Here is a 24,321-nt window from a genome sequence, read left to right as displayed (position 1 = left end):
CTCTCGGGCCCCGTTTGGTTTCTTCCTGAACACCACCTCTTTCTCTGGTGATTGGCCAGCAGACAGTTCCCGTGGCAACTGACACTACACTCACATCCTCCAGCCCTGAGGGAATCGTCTGCCTCCTGTTAGCCACTCTGAAACGACGGCACGGGGGCGGTACTTGAAGCTTACTGCGCATGCGCATTCTCTTCTCACTGATTGGCGAGCGTCCTACATTTGTTCCCGCCCTCCACGAGCTCCCTTAGCAACGGTCGCCGTTGAGACAGAGGGAGACGCCCCCCGCGGATTGGCTGCACGAGGCCTCTCTGCGGCGTAGATTGGCTGAAGCGTCGCTGGAGGGAGGGCTTGACAGTCGAGGCCCAAGAACCGGCATTCCCAGGACCCAGGAGGGGCACAGCCTGTGGTGAGCCGCGGCTAGGAAGAGCGACGAGATGATCCGCCAGAAGTCCAGCCAATTCATGGCACTGAAGTTACAGTCGGAGCTTGAACAGCCCTCAGAACTGCAGCGGGAACACCAGAAGGACCTTAGCTCAGTGGATGGGTCCGTCACGCGGATGGTAACAGGTGTGCGGACCGAGTCCAGAACCGCGGCCTCGATAGAAGCGGATGAAGATCCTGCAGCCAACCTGTTCCCGGTGAGGGCGGGACAGAGTGGTCCACTCATGACTGTTTATAAAGGGGCTCCCCGGCAGGGCGTCACCCGTCGTTATGTTTATTAACGTTCAAGACATTCCCTGGGTGCCTTGGTGAAGAGGCAGGGGTGTGTGACTCCGATTGTTAAATGCTCATGAATAGTACTTAGGGCCTATTGAAGCCTAGCCTGCCAGTGTTGCTCGTACATAATCCTTAAAACGACAAGGCAAGTTAGCGGGTTCTCAGGCCAGCTGGAGATTCCGGATGGGTCAGGGACTGGGGCCAGGGATGGCACAGCTCCGCCTGCCCATTCCGTTTTCTCTCCGCAGCCCCCGTTGCCCCAGCCCCGGATCTGCGTGTGGTGAGTGTGAAGAATCTTGGGGTTTCCTGCCTCCCCAGTCCAAAGAGGGAGGGTGGGAAGAAGACTAAGAATGTAAATGCAATATCGACTGCTATGGAGCACTGTATAAACGGAGACACTGAAGCCACATGGGGAGTGGCAGAGACAAGAACTCAAGTTTCCTAATCCTCAGCTTTATAAATGAAGAGGATTGTGAGAGTTCCTTTAAGCCATATCCCTTATTTAAAGATGGAGAAAGTTACACCCAGAGAGGAAGTGACTTGCCCAGAGAAGGTAGTGGAAGGGCTAACCCTCAAACTCAGGTCTCCTGGTTCCCAGTCCGGTGCTCTAGCCATCACAGCCTTCTCATGAGACTAATGCCTGATGGCCACCAACACCTTTTCTCCTCTTTTCTTATGACAGGAAGTATCTGGACATCCATTCCATGCACAGGCTGGAGAAGACAGCCAACACTGAGGAGATGAGGGAGTATGGGGGGGGGACAGGGAAGAGCAGAAGAGCTGGCTCCTGGGGAAGACTAAGGGGGCTGGGCGGGGAAGGAAGGAATGCCCGGCTCCAGAGCATGTGGTGCACCAGTGTGGGGTGGTAAAGGGGGGCTGGCTCAGGCCTGCCTTCCTGTGTCCCTCCCAAGGGTGCTAGCTGAGCTTCTGGGGCTAAGCTGTCCTGAGCAAAGCCTGCGGGATGCCATCACCCTGGACCTCTTCTCCCACGCACTCCTCTTCTGCCGCCAGCATGGCTTCTCACTGGAACAGACATCGGCAGCTTGTGCCCTGCTCCAAGATCTTCACAAGGCCTGTGTTGGTGAGAGGCGGCGGCTACCAAAGGGTTTGAGCCCAGGGGACAGTGGAGGCTGGGATGGCACAAGTGACCCCAGGAAGCAAGTAATGGATTACCACCTGGAATCTTTGTTCTGTCATTACAAGCACTATTGTAATGACACCCACAGTAACTTGTGTGTGACAACTTGTGTGGTGACAGCACCAACTTTATGAGATTGTTCTGAGGAATCCTGTAGGTAATATACGTAAATATAAAGACAGTGCTCAATGAAATCGCTCCTCCTCCACCTCCCACTTCATTCCTGGAACTGATTTCCTGCAGAATGTTTAACAAGAGCTGAAATCACATATTTCTTGTTTTATTGTATGTCACTTAAGGGCAGGACCTTGTCTGTCTTGTTCAGTGCCTGGAACAGTGCATTGCAGTACTATCTGTTGAGTGAGTTAATGAAACAAGTAAGGACTTAAACTTAGATCTGTTAATTTCCAAAGCTCATGCTCAGTAAGTAGCTGGTGAGTGAGTGAAATGAATGATTATCTGGGAGGGGACTCACTTGTCACATCTTGCTTTCCCTCCCAGCAACCCCCTTGGGCAACGTGGAGGAATGTTACCGCTACTTCACCAGTGTCCTTTTTTGCCATGGAGTCAAGGTCAGTTCCCCTGAAATGGGATCTTCAGTCTCCCACAGATAAGGTCTAGCCCAGTCTCCTGTCCTCTCTCATACTCATCACCCTCATCTTCTTCTGAAGGCTGCAGGGGGTACTCCCTGCTCCTAAATGGCTGGGCACTTGGAGAAAAGGTCAGGGTTCCTGGAGGTGGTCAGTCCTCTCACTCCCACTCATCCCCACAGCGGCCCCCCTTCAGTATCAACCTCTTTAGGGAGGAACAGCTGCTGGCCCTGGCAGATTATGTGGTCAACACCTACTTCCGCCACTTCAAGCTCTACAAATATGTCTTCACACCCCAGGTACGGAAGCCACTCTTCATCTCCCCCTTTCACTCAGTGCAGATGTCCTCCTCTTAGCCTCTCTCCTCCTCCCTCTTCCCAGGTGCGGCTGGATCTATCTTTGACTTACATGGGGCTACAGCCACCCAAGCTCTGGCCAGAAGATGAGACAGGTAAGGGAGAATGCTGGGGCCGGGGCCGGGGCCGGGGCTGGGGCTGGGGCTGAAGCCTCTTCCTGCTTCTGGCCTGCAGAGAAAGGCGGCGAGGAGGCGAAGGAACAGGCAGTCACCCCGCAGGAGGAACCAGAAACAGTGGTCCTGCCAGAGCCAGAGCCAGAGCCAGAGCCAGAGCCAAGTGAGGATGGGTTAGGGTCCCCCGTGACTTGGAGCAGGCATAAAATGAAGGGTTTAGACCACATCAGGACTTCAGGTCTGTTCTAGGCACAGTGTCCTTTCTCCAAATGATTCCTTATGCAGAAGTCCAAGGTGACAAACAGGTAATAAGAGTGCAGCTGCTGGGGGTGAAGCAGGAGCTCCAGGAAAGGATCATTATAAAACCAATGACGGGGGCACCTGGGTGGCGCAGTGGGTTAAGCAGCCGATTCTTGGTTTCAGCTCACAGCTCACGGAGTCTGCTTGAGATTCTCCCACCCTCTCCTCTGTCCCTCCTGCTCATACATACGTGCACACACTCTCTCTAATAATCTTTTAAAAAATTTTAAAAACCAGTAACAGCCAGTGCACATTTGGCAATACCGTGGTGCCAGGCAGGCCCTGTTTTAAGCATTTTACATTTAATCTTCCTTCAGGCCTAGGCACTAGGTGCTATCACTATCTACACTGTACACAGGAGGAAACCGAGGTATGCAAAGATGAAATCACCTGTGTAAAGTCACTTATCTGCTGATCAGCAACCCAGAGAGTCCAGCCTGGCCAGTCCACCCCCCCCACCCCCCCGCCTCTCTCCATAGAAGCGTTAGCTGGCCTTTCCTGAACTGAAGCTACCCTGCCACTTGTGTAGCCCCACAGCATCTCTGCTCACCTGCCCCTTGTTCCCTGCCCCCGGCAGGCCAGGTCTCCATCCTGCAAGCCTACATCAGGACCCAGATGAACAAGGAGCTGAGGCAGCTCCAACAGCTGATGGAGGAGCGGCTCCAGGCCAGCGAAGAAAGGCTCAGCAGCAAGTTGACCACACTAGAGCAGCCCTTCCAGCTACCTTCTGGCAAAGGCAAGAACAAGACCAAGTGACCCCCAGCATTTTCCCCAATAAAGGCCCGGGGCAGGGCAGCCCCATCCCCCCCCCGAGCACCTTCTGGGCTCCCCTGCCAAAGCCGGACACCACACTCCAGGCACTGGCTCCCTCCGGAGTGCAGATTTTATTGCAAATGCAGCAGAGGCAGCATTGACAAGGCCAGGCATGCTGTTGCGCGTGGCTGCCTTCCCCCTCAGCTCTGATCCCAAAGTCTTGGCTGGTGGGGACAGGTGTACACGGCTGGTCGTTATGGTAGTATGAGCAGTGGTGGGCCTGGCCAGGCTGGGGGGGCCTGAGGCCAAAGCCCAGAAGGGCTGGAATGATAAAAATCCTCCTCCTGGAGAGTCCTGCACTGTGGGGTTCCCCAGGGCCGAAGTGCTAGCCCAGTGCCAGCATGGCGTCCTCCTCGGTGATAGCAGCTGGTTCCCCCTCCTCTTCAGGGCCCAGGATGGGAAAAGGCCCAGGGGGCTGGTGCTGGAAGAGGGCGGCTCGGTTCTGTTGCTCACCTTTCTTCACCCAGTGCCCATAGAGCCGGAAGGCGCAGCTGTCGATGAGGCGCCGCACTGGCCGCAGCGCGTAAGGGTCCCTCAGCAGTGCGCTCTTGGTCAGTGGCCGGACACGCTGGGTGCTTAAGGCCACTCGTCCAGCAGCAAGCACGGTCCACACTGCCACCTGAGGGGGGGGGTGGCGGGCAGTGTGAGCTCCAGTAGAGCAGCCACCACAGGAGAAAGATTACGGGACAGAGGAGCAGGCCCAGACCCTGATGCTCTCAGGCTTACCCGGAACCGCTGGCGGGGGGTGAGGTTCCAGGGTTGGCTGCCTTCACAGCGCTCAAAGAAGGGGTGCTGGAGGGCTTGCTCAGCTGTCAGGCGCTCCTCAGGATCCACCTGGAGCAGCTTTGAGATCTGGGGGAAACCCCAGAGTATGAGAGGCAGCTCTTGGACCTCCTTCCTAGCCCTCTCATGGCCCCAGCTCACCAGGTCTTTGACGGTGTTGGAACGGTCATCCCACTCGGGCGAACTAAACTGGTACTGGCCCTCCATGATCATGCGTAACATCAGGATCTGGCGTCGGTGCCAGAATGGTGGTGAGCCAGCCAGGAGTGTAAACAAAATCACCCCACAGGCCCAGCTGGGAAAGAGAGCGGAGTCAGACAGGACTAGGTGCCAGGCAGACGTGTTGAAAGATGGGACACAAAGGAGGAAGGAAGTAGGGAGACCAGAAACTCACAGGTCGACCTCCTTGCCGTAGCCGGGGTGGGTTTCATCCATGGAGCATTTAAGGATCTCTGGTGCTAGGTACCCTGGGGTCCCACACAACTCTGGGGAGAGAGGGCTGAGATTGATGGATGCCACCAGCTAACTAACTCCAGACCTCTGCTGGAGCCTCAACCCTGCTAGAGCCATTAAGTGTTCCCATTCTGTTCCTGCCCGTCCTCCCCTAAGGGCTGACCTAGCCCCTATCCCTGCTGAACAACTCAAGTATGCCCCAAGGTTCCCAGCGGCCTTCCTGGGAAAACCTGATTTTGAGATTGACTTCAAGGTCCTACCCCACCGTATCTTTTGCCACCTCCAACCCACCCACCCACTCCTTACACAACCTTTTGTCACATTTTTACGTACATAATACACACGGAAAACAAATCTTCACTCTTTTCTGTTTCTTTCTGCCCAAATCGATTCCTCCTCCTATGATTGCTATTCTGTGTAGTGGAATCACCACTCAAACCCAAGGAGAATGAGTGGGAATATGGGATTTCTTAAGGCACACACTAGGTAAGTCCCTTATTTAAAACCTTTCCCTGGCTGCCGACCCCGCCTCCCCCCCATATAGCCTCAGGCTCAAGTCTAGCTCCTGCAGCACAGAGCCCTCCATGACTTGATCCGAGCATGTTATTTGTAGCTGCTTCTACCACTTCAGGCACCAATTCTTCCATCCCGGCAATTGCCGAACTGTGGCATACTTCCAGGAAATCTTAATAGGCCTTAATAGGCCTGACTCTCCCGGGAAATTCATTTCTATAAAAAGTATTTAAGAATGCCCACCACGTAGCAGGCACCATACTAGATGCCAGTGAATTAGATGTGCCCTTACCACGCTGTCTACCCGAAAGCAAACAAGAAATCATAGAGTAAAAGGTGTGTCCTGAAGGGAGAAGATACAAGAAGAGAAAGCACGGGATCTAACCCAACCTGGAGCTTTAAAGGGAAACCTGAATTCCTAAAGCCAAGGGCAAGGGTGGTGTGGGGCAGGGGCAAAGATGGTTCCAGAATGGGGAGAAGTGTAGGGGGAAGCCCAAAGGGAAACAAAGCACAGCATCCGCAAGACAAACGTGTTAAGTCCATAGGTTACGAACATGAGCTCGAGTCCCAGCTACCTGACTGTGGGCAAGTCCCCTTATCTCTTTAAGCCCATTTATAAAATGGTGATCCAGACGCTATCTCAAAGAGTTGTCGAGAACCCAGCTGTATAAAGACTTAGTGTGGTGCCAGTGAACGTTAGCTGTTAATAGCACAACGCAAAGCCGCTGAGGGAGAGAAAGTAGGATGTTAACAGCTCTGAGGAGTCCACAAACTTTGTGAAGTTTTCCATGTGCACTGAAAGTATTTCTGTCACAACAAATGGATTCACACTGGGTGCGGCAGCTGGGCACCGCCGTCTGGCCGCGGCGGGCTCTTCCTAGCACCTAAGCAGCACACTGCAGTCCTGTCTGCACCGAAACCCAAGCACACAGCTGAGGCCTGTTATCCCCTCTCCCCCATCTTCCTCAGGGGACAGGCCCAGCTCTGGAGCCCCGTCCCCTGTGGGGCCCTCCAGCTGAAGCAGGTGCTCCTCCCTCCTGGCTTCCCCTTGCATGGTCCCCTGCCTGCTGTGTGCCACGACCTGCGCACTTTCCTCTATCCCCTCCCCCGCCCAGACCAGGAAGCCCACTCTGAGACGCACACGAGGCTTTGCACCCAGAGGGTACCTGGCAAGTGCTCACTGACTTCTCCCCTTTTCTTGGTACCTGGGTACTTGATTGTCAGACCCAGCTAACCAGCCTCAGGCCTGGGTCTCCTTCCCTCCCAAGCCTCTTAGGGCACCAAGCCCCCTCACCTCGAAGCTTCTCGCCAGGTTCCAAGTGGCAGGAGAACCCAAAGTCTGAAAGTCGGATCTGCATATTGTCATCTAGGAGAATATTCTCGGGCTTCAGGTCTCGGTGAACAATGTTGTTGGCATGGAGAAAGCTCACTGCTTCCAGCAGAGACCTCATGATGGACCTGGGGGAGGCGCAGTCTCCTCCTTTGCTTCTCCCTACCCCGCCCCGCCCCCTCATCACCCCACGGGCTGCAGGCTCCGTCGTTACCTGGTTTCCTTTTCTGAGAGGGCCACCTTCTCTGTGAGATAGTCAAACAGCTCTCCCTTCCGCATCCTAAGGGATAGGAGGGGTTGGGAGGTAGGTGTACCTTACATGGGGGCTGAGAAAATAAGCCAGTGCTCACAGAAAATACCATGGAAGAGACCGGTGAAGAGAGAGTCCTCTTTGTTTTTTCTTGAGCGATTAGAGTGCCCCAAGAGTGAACTGGATGCCAGGGGCAGTTTGGCCCAGGGGGTTGGCAGTCAAAATATAGGCACTCTGCTAGGAGGGTGCTATGTTAGCAAAATATGTGCCTTCTTGGAACAATAATTTATAAGAGGTCCTCATTATCTGAGACTAATTATATTCAAAGAGGGCCTTTTAAAGTGAATCTATTTAGACCATGGACCAAAATTTCACAGTTAATAACAGCAAAAAAAGTTGAATAGGACTTTATTTTTATTTTGTCTTTAAAAACTGAGTTTATAATTGCAACTCTACAATCCTTGAAAGCAGGTGTTGTTTGGGGGCATATAATTGTTCTGCAAAGCTGCATGATGACATGACAGACACTTCCTACCCCCACCCCCAACTTTTGCAGAGGGTCATTCTGTATGCAGACTTTGTGAAATTTTTCTAGGGGTCTCTTAAATATTTGCTATTCAAACCATTCTCTTTTGAAGTACCTTTGCACTGATTTACGTTATATTGTAGAACATCTCACACTCGGATTCAGACTACCCAGGAAATGAACTGATGGGCAGAGACAAACACCACGTAGGGTGTTAAACAGCAAGAGACAAGGGAGCGAGATTCTGTTGATAAGTGGTCAGCTCTTCACTATTCCCTCCTAAACTTATAACCATGGGGGACTGGGACAGTGACCCCGAGGGTCATGAAAACCCTTTTTAATTGGCTGGTCATGAACACTCTGGAAGAACTTGCCTCATCAGGGCACCCAGGGAGAGGGGCCTGAGCCTCGGGCACACAGGAAGGTGTGAGCAGGGTAGTCTTAGCCCACTGTGCTGTCAGGCTGGGGCCACTCACGGAGGGGAGGAGGAGGAGGCTTCTCAGATCAGGGCAGGGAGATACTCACAGGTCAAACACCAGGAACATGAAGCTAGAAGACTCGTAGGAATCGATGAGAGTGACTGGGAAAGAGGCAGAAAGGCAGAGATACAGAGATGGAAAGGAGCGGATGCATGTTAAAGGGGCTTTCCACCCCGAGGTGGCAGTGGGCTGTTACTGGGAAGGAAGGAGAACCAAAAGGAGGCAGTAGGGACCCAAAGGCTGGCCACACTTTGAGGTGGAGTGGAGCCATGACAAAGGGAGCAGAGGCATGGAGGCAGTGTTGGGGGAACTGGGCTGTGGGCAGGGCCAGCAGGAGGTGGCTGTCAGCTAACAGGAGCAGGGAATGCAGCCTCACTGATGTGGGGGTGGCCGGCGACCTGGCGAAGGATGTGCGTCTCTCGCCGCGTGGCTTCTCGCACCTCCTCTAGCTGTTCAGGACTCAGTCGCTCAGCTGTCACCTCCATGATCTTCACCGCAAACTCATGGCCAGTAGCTCGATGAACACAACGGCGTACCACGGAGCTCACTCCTCTGCCAGAGTCAGACCGCACACGAGTCAGGGCCTCCTGCTCTCTCATTTCCACACAGAATGGAGCCCTGCCATTCTCATACCCACTGCACCATATTCTGAAGACCCATCTGAACAACAAGGCAGCCTCCCAGGGCTCACCCTGGCCTACAGTAGCTTCATGGTAGCCTCAGCAAGCAACCTGGGTACCCAGCAAGGTGTAACACAAAGCTCACAGGGAAGGCAGGGGGTTCCTGGGTTTGAATCCAATCTCTGCCATTCTCTGCATGGAGAAGCCTAGGCAGGTCCTTTCCACACTGAGCCCCAGAACCTGCCCCTCCTCCTGGAACCCCAAAAGGAGAAAGCAGGAAGAAATGATCTAAGGCTCCCTCCAAATTGTGCTCAACACTTCCCTGATTACCCCTTCCAAATCCCAAAGTTCTCCTACAATACCTCAAGTGTAGCAGGCTCCAAATAAATATCAGACCATTGCCTGGAAGACCAAAGCTGTGAACCAGGAGACCTTGGTGTAGGCCCCATATGTGCCGCTAATTAACCTCCAAGGGACCCGCTGATACAAGGTCTCTGGACTTTGCTTTGTCGGCTCTGAAATGTGGACGACAACATCTTGAAGAGACGTCGAAAGACATGAGGTAGAGGCAGAAAAGTCCATTTGGCATGGTGAAGAGAAAGTCCTAGACAGGTATTTCCTTGCTTGGAATCTGTCACCAATTCCTTATGACCCTACAAGTACCTCAGGCTAAGTACAAATCTCTCCCAAGATCGGATCTCACGCCACATTTCCTGTGCTGGTTCCCTGGCTGCCCTTCACGGCTTCCTTGCCCTTACATAACTCCCTTTGCTTAGAATGTCTATCACCCACATCTCTGGTTCCATCAAGAGATGTAAACCACTGACCCTCCAGCCAAACACAGCCCACAGATGTGTCTGTTTGGTCAGTGAGTTGTTCTTTTCAAATCTGAATTCCTATCTTTTTTTTTTTTTTTAAGATTTTATTTACTTATTTGACAGAGAGACACACAGCAAGAGAGGGAACACAAGCAAGGGGGAGTGGGAGAGGGAGAAGCAGGCTTCCCGCGGAGCAGAGAGCCGGATGCAGGGCTCGATCCCAGGACCCTGGGATCATGACCTGAGCCGAAGGCATGACTGAGCCACCCAAGCGCCCCTCTGAATTCCTACCTTAAGTGGGACAAGAACTTGCAGCTGCTACAATGCTCACCACTTCCTACTGTCTTATTCTTGGCCACTACACAGTTTTAATTCCCTGATCTCCATTAACGGTAATACCATTCGATCAGACTCCCAAACTAGAAATCTTGGTATGATTCTTGGCTTTTCCCTCTCCTTCAAAATCCACCACATCCAACCAGTCCACTCCATTCTGTTTCTCAAATCTGTTTCCTAGTACTCCACCCCCATAGCCATAACTGCCTCCCCACTGATCTCCCTGCTGCCACCCTCAGCCACCGCAACCCATCCGCCGCACTGCTTCCAGAATGAGCTTATGACCGCCCCAATTATGTCATTTCTTGCTTAAAAACATTCCAGCTTAAATTCCCTACTAAGTTCTAAGTGTTCCCTCATTCCTCAGCAGGACCCTTAGAGCAACTGTGCTCTTTTTAAGTGAGACCTAATAATTTCAACCTTATATAGTTATTAACTATGGAGGGCACTCAAAACTGGTTTCTATCCATACTGTCTCCTTATTCCCTTGTAAGATAGAAGTCAAATCCCAGTTCCTTCACCTGTCATTCAAGGCCTTTACCAAATGGTCTTGGTTTCTTTTCAGCCTCATTTTTGGCTATGTCCTGCTATTCAATCTTTGCTTCAGTGACTTATAACTTATCACCAATTTCTAGAATGCAGCAAGCTCTTTTAAGGCTTCAGACCTTTATACGTAAAGAAACTGGTACTCTGGGAACTAATTTAGTGAGAGTGGGCAGGTAACTTACTGTGCAGGAGAAACACAGGGAAAAGATAGAGACCAGGGATGATGCTATTACAGTAATGCTGGAATGATATGATAAAGGATCCTATCCCCTGATCTGCTTTCTCCAAAACTGATCTTTCTGCGCCCCTTGGAAGTGGAACCACTGTTCTGCCCTAAGGGCTCTCCTAGCCTCACCTGGTCCTGAAACCCTGCATCAGCTTAGGACTTGGATCTCAGCTCTCTTCTTTTCCAGATACTCTTTCTCCCTGATGACCTCCATCCAGTCCCGGGGCATTTAAGTACCATTTGTACAAACGGCTCCCACCGCACTGCCTCAAACCTTGGTTCCTTTCCAGAATTCCTGATCCCAAAGGCCTTTTTAATATCTCCATGTGATATCTGAAAGGAGTCTGAACAAATCTAATAGTTATAGCCCTTTCTGCTTTCCTGGCCTCAGCAGTACTGATCACAGCAGACCACGCCAACCTTCTAGAAGCACATTCTTTTTGTGTTTTTATTTCTAACTCACAGATGCTCTCTCCTTAGTCTCCCTTGCTGACTCCTCCTTTTCTAACCCCCTAATGGTGACATGCCCCAGGGCCTGAGCTTGACCCCTTTCACCTCTCCCCATGTATCTTCTCACCAGCTACTACGTATATGCTAATGCCTCCCAAATTTATTGCTCTAGTCCAGCTCTCTCTCAAGCTGCAGACACATGTACCTACTTGGCAGCTCCAGTTGGAGATCTCAAAGTTCACATCTCCAAAATTGAACTCTTGACTTGCTTGGCCCTCCTGGCAGTCCAATCCTCCTTGGCCATCTTCATTTCAGAAAATGGTACTCAGGTGCTCAAACCCAAACCTTAGACATTATTCTTGTTTCCTTCCCTTCTTCTTATGGCCCATATCCGGTCTCTGAGGAAATCTGTATCAGTCTCTCTTCAAATCATCACCTCAATCTATCCACTTCTCCCCATCTCTACCACCACCATTCAAACCTAAACCATCACCATCTCTTGCCTGAATCAATCAACAGCTTCCTAACTGGTCTCTACACATCCATTCTTGTTCCCCTCCTATCCATTCTCTACACAAGAGCCAGAGTGATCTTTTTAAAATGTAGTAACACACATAAATAAAATCTTTAAAAAAAAAAGGGGGGGGGCGCCTGGGTGGCTCAGTTGGTTAAGCGACTGCCTTCGGCTCAGGTCATGATCCTGGAGTCCCGGGATTGAGTCCCGCATCGGGCTCCCTGCTCAGCGGGGGGTCTGCTTCTCCCTCTGACCCTCTTCCCTCTTGTGCTCTCTGTCTCTCATTCTCTCTCTCTCAAATAAATAAATAAATAAAATCTTAAAAAAAAAAAACGTAGTAACACACTTGTGTTGACCACTTACCATGTGCCAGGAGGTGTTCTAAGACTATCATACTAATTCTTCCCATCCTCACAGCAACCTACAAGATAGGGTCTATTTTTATTCCCAATCTAAATGGTGAAACTGGGGCATAGAAAGGCTAAGTTCCTAGCCCCCAAATTACAGAAATATAAATGAGACCATGTTAACTGCCCTGTTTTAAACCACCAGTTTCACTAGAATAAAATCGAAATTCTTTATCATGGCATAAGGCCCTACATACTCTAACCTCTATTTACCTCTCCAACTTAATTTCCTCCACCTTGTCCCACGCTTACTACGTTCTAGTCACCATGATCATCTGCCTATTACTTGAATAGGCCCTTTCTTGCCTGTGCCTTTGCATGTGCTGTTCCCTCTGCCCCAAATATATCTTGTTCATTCCCATCCTTCAAGTCTCAGTCCCGTTAATTACTCTCATTCCCTCACCCAAGCAGATGATGACCTTTATCTTGTTTTTGTGTTTTATCATCTGTCTCTACCACTGGAATACAAACTCTAGGAGAACAGAAAACATGTGGGGCGTGTATCCCCAGTGCCTTGCACATTGCACCCAGCACACTCTATGTGCTTAGGAAACCTTGGATGAATAAGTGTGCCTGCCTCTGTCTCTACAGGTGAGGTCTTCCTTCCATTCTCTGCATGCTGAACTCCTACTCATCCTTCAAGACCCAAATATCACCCCTTGTGGAAAGCTGTGGCTTTCTGAACCCCATGCCACAACCTGATACTACTTGAATGCTCATGTGTCTCTTTCAGTCACTTCACCTCCAAGGCATAAACATCTCTTCTACCCTCCCTGTGTTTAGCTTTGTGTCTGGCAGACCATAGTTGCTTTAACTATGTTTGTTGAACACATAAATGAGTGAATTTGGAAGAAATGGGGATTGACCCAGAGAAAGAGTTTAGTCACCAAATGTTCCTCCACTAACCACTGTTCGTTCCCATTTAGAACTATCCAGCCCTCAGATGGAACACTGTATTCTGGCTAGGGCCCGACCTCTCTGGACCTGTTTCCCTGGCTTAAGCCTCACCTGCCAATGACGTCCTTAGGGTCGTACTTCTGGTAAAACTCCTTGGCCGCGGCCCAGTCGGGCAGCTCATCCTCCGGCCCCACGTCCAGCGTCATTCTGAAGGTGGTGGGGGCCTGTGCAGAGGAAACGGAGGGCAGTGAGGGCAGTGAGGCCCACAGGCTCTGGGAGGACGCACATTGCGGCTCGCGGAGGCGCAGCCCTTGCGGCTGGGGCGCCAGGATCCTCGGGGATGGGGACGGGGTGGGGGAAGGATCAGGGCTGGGGAGACCCTATGAAAGGGCCTAGGGGGCGTGAAGGGTGTCAGGGCAGGGAGGGGGCGGGGGAGGGGAAGGGAAAAGGTGCGGAGGAAGAAGGGAAGGGGCACACTGGCCGGTGGCTGTTGCTGCGCAGGCGCACTTGGGCGGGCGCTGGGAGGGGGCGCGGGGTCTCGCGCAGGCTCACCCGCGGGGGAGGAGAGAGAAGCCAGGGTCGACGCGAGGCCGCTGTGTCGCGGGGTTCGCCTCTAGCTCCTTACCTTACACCCGGGCGGCGCCGGCAACGACCCCAGGCCCCGCCCCCATCCTGTCCGCCAATGGCCAGCGCCGCGTGAAGACTGAGGTTCAAAAACCCTTCCGATTGGAAATTGGTAGTCCAATAGGAAGCGGAGAGTCCCGAGGCTGGCGCGGGCGTTGGAGCTCGGAGTTACCTAAGGCTGAGACGCTGGGGCGGGACTTCAGAAGCAGCCAATTAGCGCAAGCATCTGCAGATGACGGCAGGGGCGGAGCTTGTTGACTAGTGGGCTTGGAGGCCAGGAACGGTACCCGGAAGTTAGGTTTACCCAGAAGCGTGGCTTCTAGGTATCTAGGACGCGGGACTGGCTGCGCCTCCGGTTCCCTGACTTGGGCATGGTTCCCTCATTCCCCTCCTAGCATCACTGTCCAAATCCGCTCTTTTTAAAATTGGCAGCCTGGTCCAAAGTGCGTGCTTTGAGGGGCCGCCTTCAGCTCTTAAAACGCTCGGAGCGCGCAGCTTGGACCGCAACTTGCCTGCTGGTGTGGACTTAGACGAACCACGGTCGGTCAACCAGAAGTGGCTTCTTAGTCCTCTGGCTGCTCCGATTCTTGAATACCTCCAAAGCCCTCGTGCTCACCATCTAGGGTTATATATTTTCCCAGTCTTCCACCACCGCCTCCCGTAAGCCTTGGGGAGTATCACGCTCTAAGCCTGCCGAGTTGTGAGATATTGCCAGAGGCGACTTACTTAATAAGCCTTTTCAGTGCACAGCTCAACCCTGGCATTCACCTACTCATTCAAATAAATATTTGCCGAGCGTCTAAACGCTAAACTATCAGCAGGGGGGCGAGGGGAGTCCTTACCCTTGTGGAAGTTATGTTCCAGCAAAAGAGGCACAGAATGAATTCATTTAACCTTCTAACAACTATCTTAGAAATGTCACTTTGGGATCACAATCATAAAAGAAAAACGAATCCAACAGAGTATTTTGACTTTATACCATCAATCTAAAGACAAAATAATTGCAAAGAAACGTTTAACTTTACTTTATCGTTTGGTAGTATAATGGGATAATTATTCAGAAATTGAGCAATATATATATTTATATATATTTGTAAATGAATAAACATTTGATGTATTTGGCAGCCAAGGTTATTACTGTGGGACTATGGAATTTGAGGTGGGGAGAGAAAGAACCTTATGACTGACTGAAACTGGAGGTATGATTTTAAACACAGATTTAAAATAGATTAGATATTTTCTAGCTCTAACCTCTGAAAGGGCCTAGAAGCAGGAACATCTCAGGAGAATGAGCACAGCTAGTCTAGATACTGATTTCAAAGTAACAGTCCCCAGTTCAAGGAACCAGGACTCTTTGGGAGAAATGGCCAGTTTCCCAGGCTGGAGCAGAGAAAGTCTAAGATGAGCCTGGAATAATTTGTGCCAGAAAGCAAGTGAAGAAGTGTGGGGACTTATCAGGACACAAGAACCAGGTTGATGCAATTTCCACAGGTCAAAATCAGGAACAAAAAGAATAATGAGACTGAGAGGGACATGAGGGAACCTTCTGATGTGCTAGAAATGTTCTATTCACCTAGGTGGTGATTATACAGTTGGGATCATACTAAACATTCACCAACCCACACGCTTTAGATCTGTGCACTTCATGTAAATTACACCTCAACCAAATATTTTAAGACGGATGACAGTAATGGATAAAACAAATTGAACTAAAAAACAATCTGAGACCATATTGACACTAAAAATTGTAAATAAGAATTTAGGAACGAAGGACTTTCCGCTTACTCTCAAATGGCTCTGCAATACCAGTATGTATATTCTAGATGTAAAACCAATGTGGTGAAATGTTAAAAATTATAAACTTAGGTGAAGAGCACACATGAGTTCATTGTACCATTCTCTTATTGTTCAGTAGGTTTGAAATTTTTTCAAAATTGAGTTTAAAAATAGTGAGACCCAGGTCGTCTGCGTGACTCAGTTGGTTAAGTGCCTGCCTTCGGCTCAGGTCATGATCCCGGGGTCCTGGGATCGAGTCCCACATGGGGCTCCCTGCTCAGCGGGGAATCTGCTTCTCCCTCTGCCTGCTGTTCCCCCTGCTTGTGCTCTCTTTCCCTTTCTGACAAATATTTTTTAAAAAGTGAGACCCAAAAAAAAAAAGTAGCAAGACCTCATTTAATCACTTTGGGGGAATGGGATCTAGTCTCCTCTAGTAACCTAAAGCTGCTGATTATTGAAATACTAGCTTTAAAAAAAGGTTTCTGTAAAAAAAAATTCTCTAAAATGTTTCCCTGATGCCCAGGCAGGCAGCACTTTACACCAATTAAATCGGAATCTGTAGGGCTGAAGCCCAGGCCTAAGTACTTTTTATTTTTTTATTTTATTTATTTTTTTTAAAGACTTCATTTGACAGAGAGAAAGGGAACACAGCAGGGGAAGTGGGAGAGGGAGAAACAGGCTTCCCGCTGAGCAGGGAGCCTGATGTGGGGCTCGATCCCAGGACTCTGGGATCATAACCTGAGCCAAAGGCAGACGCTTAACAACTGAGCCATCCAGGCGCCCCCATAAGTACCTTTTAAAGCTCCCCAAGTGGTTCTATGGTGAAACTGAGCTTGAGAACCAATGCCCTAGGTGTGGCTTCTAACCAGTGTTGTAACTCTAACCTCTGAGACCAGCAATGGATACTCTTCACTTTTCCTTCCTGGGGCACTTTGGAACATGGAAGACAACCATCTTCCCCTTTAATCTTCTCTCTTCAGAGTGCAACAAATATCTCGAATTCCTTTAGGTGCTCTGCTGTCTCTGAATTATGGTGAAGTAACCCAAAAATTCAATTCCCAGAGCACATGTACTCCAAGAGCCATGTACAAGAATGTCCATAGCAGCAAGATTCATAATATCCCCAAAATGGAATCATCCCAAAGTCCACCAACAGAAAAGGGATGAATTGTTAATATATTCATATAATGGAATACTACAGAGTAATGACAACTACAGCTACACCAAATATTGATGAATCTCACCAACAATGTTAAGTAAAAGAAACCTGACATAAAAAGAATACATAGGATTCCATTTATATAAATGTTCCAATGCAGGCAAAACTAAACTCCATTGTTAGAAGTCAGAATGCTAGGTATCTGTGTGAAGAAAGGAAGGAGCAGTGATTGGGAGAGGTCTAAAGGAGGCTTTGGAGTGCTGTCAATGTTCAATTTCTTGACTGAATGGTGGTTTTCAGATGTTAGCTTTGTTAAAAGCTATGTTCTCATTTTGGACATTTTCCTGTATATATGATATACTTCACAATTTAAAGTATGTTTAAAATATTACCGGGAGGCCCAAGATAAAGGATATGAAAATTCATTATAATCCTACAGAGCTTCATATCCAGGGCAGAAATTCACTGCAGCTGCCATCCAACCCTTTTATTCCTCTCTCAACTCTGGAACCAAAGCGTCTGGGTTCAATGTCAGCTCTGCCTCTTACTAGCTGTATGACCTTGGACGCCTGCTTCCTCAACTATAAAATGAAAACAGTGGGACCTCCTGAGTGGCTGTGAGGGCTGAAGGAGTTAGGTAATAGAAAGCGCCTAAGACCGCAGCCTGGGACACAGGAAGCACTCCATGAAGAGTAGCTGCTACGGCTCCTCTTCCTATCTGGCCGCAGGGTCTCTCTGCTGATGTGCAAGGGAGAAGCTGGGGTCTTTCCAAGAAGGGAAACTTACAGGAGAAGGAAAAAAGAAAAATCCTCTTGGAGCTCCTAAGTAAGGGAAAACGCAGACTTTTGCCATCAGTCAGATGTCCAGTCTGGCTCTTGCCAAGGGCCCGGGGAAAGTAGGGGAACAACAATTAGACAGGAACATTTCACCACTAAAAAAGATTTTTATTACAAAACAAATTCTAATAAAATCAGGCCTGGTCTTCAACCCCACCTCTGGGTCGAGGCCCCTAGGATGTAGTAGGCTGGGGGAAATAGGGGATGGTGGGCACTGAAAGAACAGAGCAGGCTGGCCTCCCTTCAACAGTTTCAGCTGCTGCCTCCTTTTAGAAAGGTCTAGAAGAGTTCTTCCAAAGACCTTTGAGAGAGGCACCATCCTTCCAGCCAGGAAGGACCACTGCCAGCCTCAGACCCTAGCAATGCCGCACTGCAGGATCCAGGAGGTCTCGCTGACTCTCAGCAGAGGCCACCCAGGGTCACTCAGCCTGGGCGATGGCGTAGGAAAGCAGCCACAGAAGCAGGGGGCCCAGAATGAGGACAGCAAGCCAGGCGGCAAAGCTGGCCAGGATGAAGTTCCGGGCCCGGGCCCCCCAGTGCACTGCCTCCTCGAACCGGCCTGCCTTATGCCGCTCTTCCGCCTGTGGGGGCAGGTTTTTGGTTAGGTTCTCCCCCTGCTTCTGCCCCAAAGTGCCCACTGCCCCACACCAATCCTCCATCCCTGTCATGGCTCAAAACCTGACACCCAACCCCCCCTGCCCTCCCTTTCCAATGTCTATTTCTCATGCCTCATTTGCAAAGTAAGGTTCCCACTCAGCACTGTGTACTTTTCCGAGTAGCCACTGTTAGCTCACAAAATCACATATGGGAAAGTACTTTTCAATCCTTTTATCCCCCATCCTTTTCTACTCATCCCACGTTCATTCAGAATTTGGAATCCTTGGCAAGAAACCGAGTGCTATCTTGGAATATTTCCCTCCCGTCCAGCCAAACAACACCCCCTTCTCATTAGCCCAATGAGCCTCATAGCTTTGATTATTAAGGATTCTTTTTATGATTTTGACCTGACAAAACTAGAAATTCTCATGCTGATAAGAATACAGTTTCTGATTGTTAAAATACAACCAGGGTTGAGAAAATTCCAGCATGCTATTTAAGTTAGCCTGTGTGGCCTTTCCAAAGGTACATGTGCAGTCCTGGTGTTTGGAAATGGTGGAGCCCTCTCAAAAACCCCACAGCTTCTTCCCGACTGCTACAGATTGCTCAAATCACTGCTCAACTGCCTCGAGTCCTGCCACTTCCAATCCATCCTCCAGGTAGGCCCTGAAACACAGACCTGACCATGTCACTCTCCTCTGCAAAAACTCTTGAAAGTACTCCCCACTACTTTCAAGGTGAAGTTTAAACTTCAAGCACAGCATTGGGAGTCCCTTAGGAACCTGGACCCTCTGGCTTCATCTGTCACCATTCCTCACTGGTCCAGTCGTGCGGAACTAATAGTCCAGGCCTTTGTACACACTGCTCCCTTTACCTGGAATACCCTTTCAACCTTTAGTCATTAATCCTTTAAGGTTACTTTCCCGTCACCTACTCTACATACACACGTATGTAATCACACATACATATCCTCCCTAGCTTCCAGAATACCTTGTGTTTCCTCCATCACAATACTGATGAGCTACATTCCATTAATTACCCATTTTCACAGTTCTCTCTTTCATCAGACTGTGGGCCCTTTGAGGGCAGGAACCATGTCATTCTTATTTCTGACACTAGGCCCAGAGCCAAGCTGACAGGTACTTAGTAGCCGTGCGATCTGTGTAGACAGATCATTGCCTAACTACACCCGCCCCCTGCTCCCATAGGCATTGCATTCCTCACCTTGATGGCAAACACAAGGGCCACGACTCCCAGGCAAGAGCAGCCACAGATAATGCTAGTAGCTGCCAAGTAGCGGAGGCGGAGCCAGCAGCAGCGGATGGGGGATGGAGAATGAGCAGCTCCCATGTTGCTCACCAAGGTGTCCACTGCCTTCTCCTCGTCCTCCATCACCTGTGGGCGATAGTCAAGGTAATTGTAAGCCCAACAACTGAGCTGTCGGCCTGGCTGGGTCAGACTCCACCCCTCTCTGATGTGTCCTCGTGACCTGGCCCAACTCTCAGGAATGCTGCCTTACTGGGGAATTCCCCTCCTGACTCAGAGACCAAAGAGCGGAAATGTGCGGCCAGAATCCTTTTTTCTCAGCCTAAGATTCTGAGTCTTTAAAGGCAAGCCGGCACCAACACAGCATTATCTGTATTACTTAACTGTTTTGACAAGTAGGGAAAAACAAAACGACAGGTGCACACTGACAAGCAGGAGAAACACAATCTCAAAAGCTGCTAGGAATCAGACTACACAAATCAGTGATTTTAAACTGTATTTCAAAGGGCCTTAAAATTCTCTGAAGTCCCTCAGAAACTGCCCTTGAAGATTAAGGAGGGGTCACAAAATGGCACCCTAAGCCCTGGTACCCCACTTCAAGCAGAGCAGCCACTTCATGTGAAAACAGTGGATGAAAACACAGGGATGGGGGAAAAGAGGGAGAAAGGACCCATCTAAGCTCTCTTCATAGTTGAGGAAGCTGAACATCAGAAAAACCTTACCTCCCCAAATTGGGCCTCCTTCGCTATGCTGACTCCCTGCCACCTCTTCTCTCCATTTTAACCCAGGCCACACAATATATTCAGATTAACACTATGACCTCATAACCCACACAGAAACCTGCTTAATCATTCCTCATCTCCCTAACTTCTCAAGTCCTCTGAGCCATGGCATCAAACCACCTTTCCACCCTCATCTCCAACCATCCCCCTACATCCTACACAAAACGGAGCCATTTACAGTTCTCTGAACACAAGCAATAAAGGATAGAGTGAAAGGAGGCAAGATAAACAGAGCCCAAAGAATCTCTGCCACAAGGCTGCAGGAGAGTGAGTATGAGGAAAGAACTGATGAGGTAAACACAGATACAGTCATTAGGGGGAGAATGCAAGGAGAGGGTCCAGGGAGTTGAGACCAAAGAAAATGTAAAAACGAACAGGGGCTCTTACCTGGCTATAGGCCTCGAGGGACTGTGAGTTTCGGCTCCTGCCTCAGGTTTGATTTGGCTGGGGTGGAGATGGAGCTGACTCAGGTCTCCAAGCCAAGCCCAGGGGTGGGGTTGGGTGGCCAAAAAGGCCCCAGGAGCTCAGAAGGGGGTGTGGCTGACTCAAACTAGTTTGGCAAGATGGAGGAAAGCAAAGGGGTGGAGGGGAAGGAACAACTGGAGGTAGGATGCCTGCCTTCTGGAAAAGGAGTGAAAGCACCTGAGCAATGGGGGTAAAAGCAGGGAAAAGTCTGAGGCATCAGAGAGCTCTGAGGGAAAGCCCAGGAACTAAGGGAATAGGAGGAAAGAAAAAGTTATGAGTTGGAGTGACTTAAAACTGAAATTTTAAGGAAAGGCACCCTACCAGATCAGATTTGCCAAATCTTCCTCCTCTTGGGTGATTTCTGCCTCAAAGACACATAATTCTGGGTTAGAGATCAGGTACTAGGGTTTTGGCAAGAACAAGAGAGGAAAATGGTGCCCAAGTTCCCACCCAACCCTCCACCAGACCAGAAAATCAGAAGCCTCCTTACGCGGATGCTCATACAGAAACTAAGTTTATTATTTTTTCTTCTTAAAAAAAAAAAGAAAAAAAAAAAACTCATGGTAGAGAGAAGCCCCTCCCCCTTCCCCTAAGGGTGGGGGGCTGTGAAAGATAGCTGGGGAATCAAGTACAAGGGGGTGGGGACAGAGACTATCTTGCCACCCTTAACACTGCCCAGCCATGTGGGGTGGAAGGGAAGGGGGTATGTGAAGAGCCCCATTTCCATGACAACCAGTTGCCTACCCCCTACTTTGGTGGAAAGAAGGGAGAAGGCCCCTATGTCTCCCTGGAGGCTTTCCCCCTCAAGACTTCAAGTAGTGGTTAACAGAGTCAGGCCTGGTTGTGGAGGAAGAGGGGCCATGGCAGAAAGCCTAGGTGGAGGAGCAGCCCACTCACGTCTTGGCCTTGCGGCCTCTGTGACTAATAGTAGGGCCAGCCAGGTGGGGAGGGACACTGCTGCGCAGGATGCGCTGGTCCCCTTGGTTGGTGGCCCCACCAAGTCGGCGGGGGCCAGGCCGGCGACGTGGGGTCCCATCCCCTTCCTCCTCCTCACCTGAGGCTTCAGCCTCAGACTCCTCTACTGAACCCTCAGGTCCCAGGGGACTTGGGGGCTGTAGGCGGCCCCGCTTTGCCAGCCCAGGACCGCCAACTGGGGCCCCTGCCCGTTTGCGAGGCACCTTCTCAGTCTCTAGTGGGGGGACTAGAGACCCTGGACGCAGCCGGGTCGAGCGCAGTTTTGGAGCTAACGAGACCACGGGAGGTGTCAATTCTAACCCGCCTGGCCCGCTATCTGCTAAATCCAGGTCATCCTGAATTACAGCCACCACCATGGACCCTTCACTCTTTCGTCCCCGCATTCCCTCCGCTTCCAGCCGCAAGCGGGCCAGGCGGGTGAGGGGGCGGCTTCCGTCCTCATCAGAGGAACTACCCTCGCTCTCCCCCTGGCCCTGGGGTTGCCGCCGCCTCCCCAATCCACAGCTCTCAAGGACAGAAGAGCTGTCACGGTCCAAGACAGGGAGCTGGCTGGGCCGAGGTGATGGTGGATTCTTGGGAGGTCGGCCCCGCTTCCGCTTGGGTGGGGATGTTGACATGGTGAGATTGGTGACAGTGTTGGCGACAGTAGCAGTGGGACAGGCTAGGAGTGGTGGGAGTGGTGGCAGGGGAGGTGGTAGCGGGAGTGGCTGTGTCCGGCTCTCTAAGTTGCCATCCCCTGGAGAGGAAATGGTCCCAGGAATGGGCAAATCTCGTGCCTTAGGGGGCCGCCCACGCCTTCTTTTCTCCACAGGTGAGAGGATGATGGGCTCGGGTCTGTGAATTGGCTGGGGTCCAAGAGGCTGGGGCCCAGGACTAAGCTGGGGGCCCAGGACAGGCTCCGCAACAATAAGGGTCTCAGCCCCAGGGACTGGGTCAGCCCCATTGGTTTTTCCCTTAGAGGTGGATGAAGGTACCTCATCCACCCCTCGCCCAGCATCTGCTGGAGACCTGTTCTTCTTGGGGGGCCTCCCCCTCCGACGTTTCACAGCTGGAGGGGTGATGGCAAGCAGTGCCCCTTCTCCATTCTCTGGGCTGCCCCCACCAGTCACCCCCAGCTCAATGCGACGGCGAGCTATGAAGGGCTGCTGAGTTGGGGTGGGCAGTGTGGACGGGGGAGCAGCTTCACAGGGCCCACTGGTGGGAGGTGAGGATTCTGGCCCCGACATGCTGCGGGCAGATGGGCTTCCCGGGCTGGCACCAGTCTCAGAGACTCCAGGCAATAGGGTGCTGGCAGTTCCCCGCTGCTGTCGCCGTCGCCTCACCAATTCCTTCTCCTCAACCACAGTCACCAGCCGTCCTGGCAGCTTGCGGAGCACTTTGGGGCCTGGAGGCTGCCCTGGCCGACCAGCCCCCTGACCCCTAATTTCTACATCAGCACTGGTGCGACGCCGAGGGGGCCGGGCAGGTGAAGGACTCTCAGGCGAGGAGGTGGCGGAGGATGAGGTTGATGGGGCTGCGACCTCTGCTGAAACAAGTTCCTGTGTCTTCTCTGGGCTGGAGATTGGGGTCTGGGCCTCCACCAGCTCTTCTGAGCTCTTGTCAGCTTCCAATGGCTCCGGAAGTAGCTCATCAGATGCTGAAGGTGGGAGATCCAGCCCATTGCTCTCACTCAGACACGAGGGCACCTCCTCACCATCAGGCAGCACTGTGAGGATGGTCCCCTCAGCAGGCTCTGGCACTTCCTGCTCTTGACCGTTGGGGACGCTGTCAGCCTCCAGGGTTGGGCTAGGTGCAGAAGAGGCGAGAGAAAGGTTCTTCTCTGATATAGGCAGGATCTCAACAGCAAGTGGCAACAGATCCTTAGGGGGCACAAGAGTAAGCGGGGAAGTCTCGGAACTGGCCATATCAGCCAGCTCCGGGGACTCAGTAGATGCCAATGCTTGTGCACACAGCTCTGTCTCAGGCCCCAAGCCAAAGGGGAGGTTGGTGACTGGGGGGGAGATGGGCACAGAAGGTAGACCAAGCAGGAGAGGGGAGGAAGGAGTTGAGAGAGAGGTTTGGGTGGGAGGTGGGGTATGAGCTGGTGGAGGGGTACAGGCAGGAGGAGGGGTACAGGCAGAAGAACAAGAGGGAGGAATCTGTGAAGGAGGAAGTGGGGGAGAAGGCAAGATATGAACAGGAAGCATGGTTACTGGATTTGGGGCTGAAATGGGGATCGGGGCAGGGATTGGAACAGGGACTGGGGCAGGAATTACGGCAGGAGTTGAAGCTGGAGTGGGTCGAGGCCTAGGTGCTGGCCGGGGAACTCTCTCCCTGGCAGGGCTGCAGCGTGGGGGTGTGGAAGTGCTACGGGTATGATGGGTGGATGTGACAGGAGTGTGGTTTGCCCCTTGAGTCTCAGCCCGGGCTCCACGAAGACGCTCACTGACGCGAGTCCCTGGCCTTTCAGGGGCCTTGGCCTTCTTACTGCGCCGGTGACTGCCTGCACCAGTCCCACAGGAAACCTCATCCCCAGCCCCTGGACCCTCCTCCTCCTCTTGGGGTAGGCGGAACACCTCCTCCTTGGCTTGGTCCAGGTCCTTGCGGGCAGCTTCCACTTGTTCCTACCAACAAGAGAGCCCAAACAGTGGGTGGTCAGAGGGAAGCAAGCAGGGTGGGAAGTGGGT

The 24,321-nt window shown here is 51.4% G+C and overlaps 4 protein-coding genes across 14 annotated transcripts in view; 1 reads left to right on the top strand and 3 right to left on the bottom strand.

Moving 5' to 3' along the window:
* Positions 1-230: 230 nt before the first annotated feature.
* CFAP119 (cilia and flagella associated protein 119) lies at positions 231-8,030 on the top strand. 2 transcript variants are annotated; one of them, XM_045875362.3, is made up of 9 exons: positions 233-638; positions 966-997; positions 1,400-1,465; positions 1,629-1,798; positions 2,357-2,427; positions 2,628-2,744; positions 2,827-2,896; positions 2,976-3,077; positions 3,792-8,030. In XM_045875362.3, exons 1-9 carry the CDS (start codon positions 435-437, stop codon positions 3,968-3,970), a joined length of 1,011 nt encoding a protein of 336 aa, XP_045731318.1. In that variant the 5' UTR covers positions 233-434; the 3' UTR covers positions 3,971-8,030. The 2 variants fall into 2 exon arrangements, with proteins under 2 accessions (XP_045731320.1, XP_045731318.1); XM_045875364.3 differs by lacking the exon at positions 2,976-3,077 and having other exon boundaries at positions 231-638.
* PHKG2 (phosphorylase kinase catalytic subunit gamma 2) lies at positions 4,080-13,399 on the bottom strand. Of its 3 annotated transcripts, XM_045875360.2 has the most exons (9): positions 13,287-13,399; positions 8,738-8,913; positions 8,408-8,462; positions 7,321-7,386; positions 7,071-7,234; positions 5,205-5,295; positions 4,952-5,105; positions 4,754-4,879; positions 4,080-4,646 (listed from the first exon to the last, which is right to left on the bottom strand). In XM_045875360.2, the coding sequence occupies exons 1-9, from the start codon at positions 13,379-13,381 to the stop codon at positions 4,353-4,355; spliced, it is 1,221 nt and encodes a 406-aa protein (XP_045731316.1). In that variant the 5' UTR covers positions 13,382-13,399; the 3' UTR covers positions 4,080-4,352. The 3 variants fall into 3 exon arrangements, with proteins under 3 accessions (XP_045731316.1, XP_064449058.1, XP_064449057.1); XM_064592988.1 differs by lacking the exon at positions 13,287-13,399 and having other exon boundaries at positions 4,754-5,105; positions 8,802-8,919; XM_064592987.1 differs by lacking the exons at positions 8,408-8,462; positions 8,738-8,913; positions 13,287-13,399 and having other exon boundaries at positions 4,754-5,105; positions 7,071-7,205; positions 7,321-7,468.
* Positions 10,951-21,024, bottom strand: TMEM265 (transmembrane protein 265). 3 transcript variants are annotated; one of them, XM_064592989.1, is made up of 7 exons: positions 20,603-21,024; positions 19,392-19,562; positions 17,521-18,151; positions 13,801-14,025; positions 13,287-13,399; positions 12,235-12,292; positions 10,951-11,755 (listed from the first exon to the last, which is right to left on the bottom strand). In XM_064592989.1, exons 2-3 carry the CDS (start codon positions 19,557-19,559, stop codon positions 17,990-17,992), a joined length of 330 nt encoding a protein of 109 aa, XP_064449059.1. In that variant the 5' UTR covers positions 19,560-19,562; positions 20,603-21,024; the 3' UTR covers positions 10,951-11,755; positions 12,235-12,292; positions 13,287-13,399; positions 13,801-14,025; positions 17,521-17,989. The 3 variants fall into 3 exon arrangements, with proteins under 3 accessions (XP_064449059.1, XP_045731321.1, XP_045731322.1); XM_045875365.3 differs by having other exon boundaries at positions 10,951-12,292; XM_045875366.3 differs by lacking the exon at positions 20,603-21,024 and having other exon boundaries at positions 10,951-12,292; positions 19,392-20,596.
* Positions 21,025-21,214: 190 nt separating this feature from the next.
* Positions 21,215-24,321, bottom strand: part of SRCAP (Snf2 related CREBBP activator protein) — a 32,241-nt gene continuing 29,134 nt past the window's right edge. For all 6 annotated transcript variants that reach the window (XM_064592985.1, XM_064592984.1, XM_045875352.3 and 3 more), the window contains one exon: positions 21,215-24,258. In XM_064592985.1, coding sequence (XP_064449055.1) covers positions 21,574-24,258 — 2,685 coding nt within the window. In that variant the 3' untranslated portion in view covers positions 21,215-21,573. The remainder of the gene's footprint in view (positions 24,259-24,321) is intronic.

The sequence above is a fragment of the Mirounga angustirostris genome, unplaced genomic scaffold, assembly GCF_029215605.1.
Source record: "Mirounga angustirostris isolate CCGP_5_RB_7025 unplaced genomic scaffold, mMirAng1.0.hap1 SCAF_5, whole genome shotgun sequence".
In the NCBI taxonomy this organism is placed as follows: Eukaryota; Metazoa; Chordata; class Mammalia; order Carnivora; family Phocidae; genus Mirounga; species Mirounga angustirostris.
The sequence above is the reverse complement of the archived record's forward strand: the minus strand, read 5'-3'. Positions and strand labels throughout refer to the sequence as shown.